This window comes from Bison bison, unplaced genomic scaffold (genome assembly GCF_000754665.1).
Source record: "Bison bison bison isolate TAMUID 2011002044 unplaced genomic scaffold, Bison_UMD1.0 scf7180017864291, whole genome shotgun sequence".
NCBI lineage: Eukaryota > Metazoa > Chordata > Mammalia > Artiodactyla > Bovidae > Bison > Bison bison.
In genome coordinates, this window is record NW_011494863.1 from 893,723 (window position 1) to 897,841 (window position 4,119).

Sequence of the window (4,119 nt, forward strand, 5' to 3'; positions counted from 1 at the left end):
CTCCCCCCCCCTGCCTGAGGTTCCATCCTGCCCTTCCAGGTCTTTCCAGCCTGGGTGGGGTCAGGGGGCTGATCATCTAATGGTTTCCTCTGAAGGTTTTTCTGGAGGTCTAACTTGATTCTGTCCTGATGCAGTGGAGCTTCTTTCCCTGGTCTTGGGAGACCTTCCAGCCCCTGCCCAAGGGTCTCTGACCCCCTCATCCCCACCCCGCCTTCCCTCTTCAGCGACCCCAGCCTGAAGGATGGCCTGTCGGACTCGGACTCAGAGCTGAGCAGCTCAGAGGGGCTGGAGTCTGGCAGCACAGACCCACTGGCCAATGGGGGCCAGGGCGTCAGTGAGGCTGCCCGCCGGCTGGCACGCCGGCTCTACCACCTGGAGGGCTTTCAGCGCTGCGACGTGGCCCGGCAGCTGGGCAAGAAGTGAGTTGCATCTCCATCCCCCACCCCAAGCAAACCTCGTGTCAGCCCAGGGTGATGTGGTGACTTCCCTCAGGGGTGCCTAATGCTGGGGGCTCCCAACAGTCTCCAAGAACTGCCTCTGTCCTCATTCTGGGCCTTGCCCTAAATCCATTTCCTTTCTGGGCTGCCTGGGCGAGGGCCTCTGCTCCTAGGGAGGGGAAGTAGGGTTGGGGGGCCCCTCGGGGCTGGGAGAGTGGCATGTGGCAGCAAGGACGAAGCAGCCAGGCAGGGTCTCGTGGGTGAACTAATGAGGCCAGGAACAGAGGAGCGCCTGGTCTGAACAGGGACTGCCTGGGACCCTGGAGCTGGGCAAGGGGACCCTGACCCTCACTGAGCCCCACTCACTGTCTGTTGGGACCAGCTGAAGAGGGGGACTGCCTACATACAAGCCCGGGTCTTTGGACTCAGGGAACTAGCCAGGTTGAAGTCCCGGGGGTGGGGGACATCAGCTGTGAAGTCAGTCGGTGTGTCATGAGCAGGTCTGGCCGCCAGCACGCCCGCCTCCCTTGTCTGTCTGCCTTGTCCTTCAGAGGGGCCCCCACATCCACATAAGCCTTCAGGTTGCACAGAGGCAGGCCTGGCCTCCAACGAGGGCTGCTCCCAGGCTAAGAGAGGCAGCCCAGGCTCTAGACCCCAAGTTAGAGTTGACGGGGCCTCGGGCCACAGGAGGTCCTGAGGATACCCCTCTTCTCCCCACTCCCACCTCTTCCACCCTCCTTAGCCCCCACAGTGCTCCTGCCTGGGCCTCCCCCCAAATCATGTTGCCCGCACCCTCGCCTCTCCCACTGGACTACAGACCCCCAACCTAATGACATCCTCCTTCATTAAAGTTGATCCCCACCCTCCCCTGTCTTTTCAACCATTCTGTCTTCATGAGTTTTCTCATCAGCATTTAATTGTGCTTAACCGTCTCCCATCTGAAACAAAAATCCTTCCTCAAATGTACTTCCTCCCCCTGCCTCTTCACAGCCAAAATTCTGTCTTCTGCTCTGGGTGGCCTCTGTCCTCTCCCCTTCTGCACACTCAGCATCTCCAGGTTGGCTTCTTCCTGGTCCCCACTGCCCTACACAAGCCCCTCTTGCTAGAGTCAGTAGCAGCCTGGTCTCTTTGAATATGGTGGCCTCAACTCTCTCCCCTTCAACAGCCCCGACACACCTGCCACTCCTTTCTTCTTCAATTAAACTTTCAATGATGAAAATTTCAAGCACACACGAAAGCAGAGAAAGTAATACCTTAAACCTCCTTGTACCCATTATTCAGCTTCACAGTTATCAACATTTTTCTATTCTTGTTTGATCTCTTCCCACCACAGCTTCCCCTCACATTTGCTGGAATATTTTAAACCATATTTCAGACTCTATCATATGATCCATAAATGTTTAGTATGTGTCTCTAACTGACTAGGATTTTTTTTTAGATAGTCATAATTTCTGACAAAATTCCTTAGTATCTCTAACATTCAGTCAATGTTTAATTTACTCTGGTTGTCTGAAAAATGTTTGTTCAAATCAGCACACAAATAAGGTCTTTGATTACATTTGGCCAGTATGTTTCTTAGGTCCCTTGTAGCCAACAGCAGTTGCCAGGCCCCCCCTCTTTTGGTAATGCCATGTATTTGTTGAGGAAACAGGAGGGAGAGCTTGGGGCTTGATTGGACTGAGGTAGAATTATGTTCTCTCTCTTGGCGAGAATGCATCACCCCGGTCTTGACATTCTCTTCCTTGGCTTCCAGGACACCACACCCTATGGCTGTGGCTCCTGTCTGTCTCCTGCACGAGGTTTCTGTCTCTTCAGCTCACCCTGAGAGGGGCTCTCCTCAGGTCTCTGAACTGGGTCTGCTGGCCTGTCTGAGCCCTTCCTACAGGCTTGTCCCCCTTCCTACTCTTACCAGTTAGGGTCAGACAACTCTCATGTAGGTGCTTCTAGACCCACTTGTTGTCCTGGGCTCTGGGCACCACCCTAGGGGCTACTTGGTCATGTCCCACACCCACTCCATCCCTCCCCGTGTCTTGTTGGATTCTGCCTCAGAAACATCCCTCCTCCCACCCTTTCCGTCTCTCTCGTGGACAGCTCCTGCCAGCTCTCAGTAGGTCTCCACTCTGCAGGCAGTGTTCCAAATACAGATCTGACCCTCTCATTCACCTCCTGCTTCAAACTCTTCCAAATCAAGTCTCAATCCTTGCCTTGGCCCAGGCCCAGATCCCTGCCTCATCTCCTGCTGCCCCCATTCCTGCTTTCCAGCTCCTGCCACATGGCCCTGCTGGTATCTTTCTGGATAGTGTGCTCTACTGGGGACACTGTATATCATCCCACACCCTACTCCTTTCACCTGGCTGGCTCTTACTTTCCTGAAGGTATTTGATGAGACATCAGCTCCTCCAGGAAGCCTTATTGACCCTCTCACACCCTGGCCCGCTGGAGAAGGAAATGGAAACCTAATCTAGCGTTCTTACCTGGAAAACCCCATGGACAGAGGAACCTGGCGGGCTATAGTCCATGCAGTTGCAAAGAGCTGGATGCGATTGAGGGACTGAGCACACCCTGGCCCAAGGTTGAACTGTCAGAGTCCAGTTGGCCAGCAAGGGAGGCAGCAGAGGGATGGATGGACAGGTCTGAGTGGGTGGGTCAGGGTCCCCAGGGGCCCACTGCCCACGTGCCCCCACTGTTTGCTGTGCCCTGCTTCTAATGGACACCCCCTGCTCTCCTGGCAGCAACGAGTTCAGCAGGCTGGTGGCTGGGGAGTACCTCAGCTTTTTTGACTTCTCGGGCCTGACTCTGGATCGAGCACTCAGGTCAGTGCGGCTGGGCTGGGTGGTGCCCACAGGCGATACATCTGGATCCTCCTGCCAGCTCTAGTGTGGACTTGCCGTGCAGCCTTGGGCAAGCCCTCTTGAGCCCTCTGGGGAGGCTGTGGGGAAGGGCCCAAGAGAGCAGCACAGTGCAGAGACTCGCTGAGTGCTGGCTCATGGGGGGCACTGCCAAGGTGAAGGAGTGCAGAGGTGACCCTTCAGGAGGCATAGCCTCGACACACCCTGCTGACGGCACCTTAGTGACACCCCTGTGAGGTGGGTGGTACTCTCCCATTTATAAACAGAGAAAGTATGGGCCAGTTCCCCGAAATCACTGAGGGAGATATGGTCAAAATGACATTGGACATGGTCAGTTTGATCTCATGTCCTGTTGATGTTTGGACCCGGAGAGTAGCCCTCAGGAAGGGCAAGTGCAGGCCTAGGGAGCAGAGGGCAGGCAATGGGAAGATGAAGCCTGGTGCCAGGGACCTGAGCCCAGGCCAGAGCCCTCGCAGGTAGGGATGGCGGACTCTGAGCCGAGCGAGGGGTGGTCCATGTGTGTTATACCTGTTTACCTCCCGTGTGTCTCTCATATTTTTAGAAACTGTATTTTCCCTTTATTTTCTCTGTTTCCATTGGGATATTTTCTACTGACCTGCTTCCAATTCACTTATTCTTCCTCTGTGTCTCATATACTGCTAAACCCATTTATTGAGTTTTTACTTTCTTTTTTTTAAATTTAAATTTATTTATTTTAATTGGAGGCTAATTACTTTACAATATTGTATTGGTTTTGCCATACATCAACATGAATCCGCCACGGGTGTACATGTGTTCCCAATCCTGAACCCCCCTCCCACCTCCCTCCCCAG

The 4,119-nt window shown here is 54.2% G+C and overlaps 1 protein-coding gene across 1 annotated transcript in view; it reads left to right on the top strand.

Moving 5' to 3' along the window:
• Positions 1–4,119, top strand: part of PSD2 (pleckstrin and Sec7 domain containing 2) — a 51,297-nt gene that overhangs the window by 18,212 nt on the left and 28,966 nt on the right. Inside the window, exons 4-5 of the mRNA XM_010850344.1 lie at positions 186–419; positions 3,170–3,250. Of these exons, the coding sequence (XP_010848646.1) occupies positions 186–419; positions 3,170–3,250 (315 nt within the window). The remainder of the gene's footprint in view (positions 1–185; positions 420–3,169; positions 3,251–4,119) is intronic.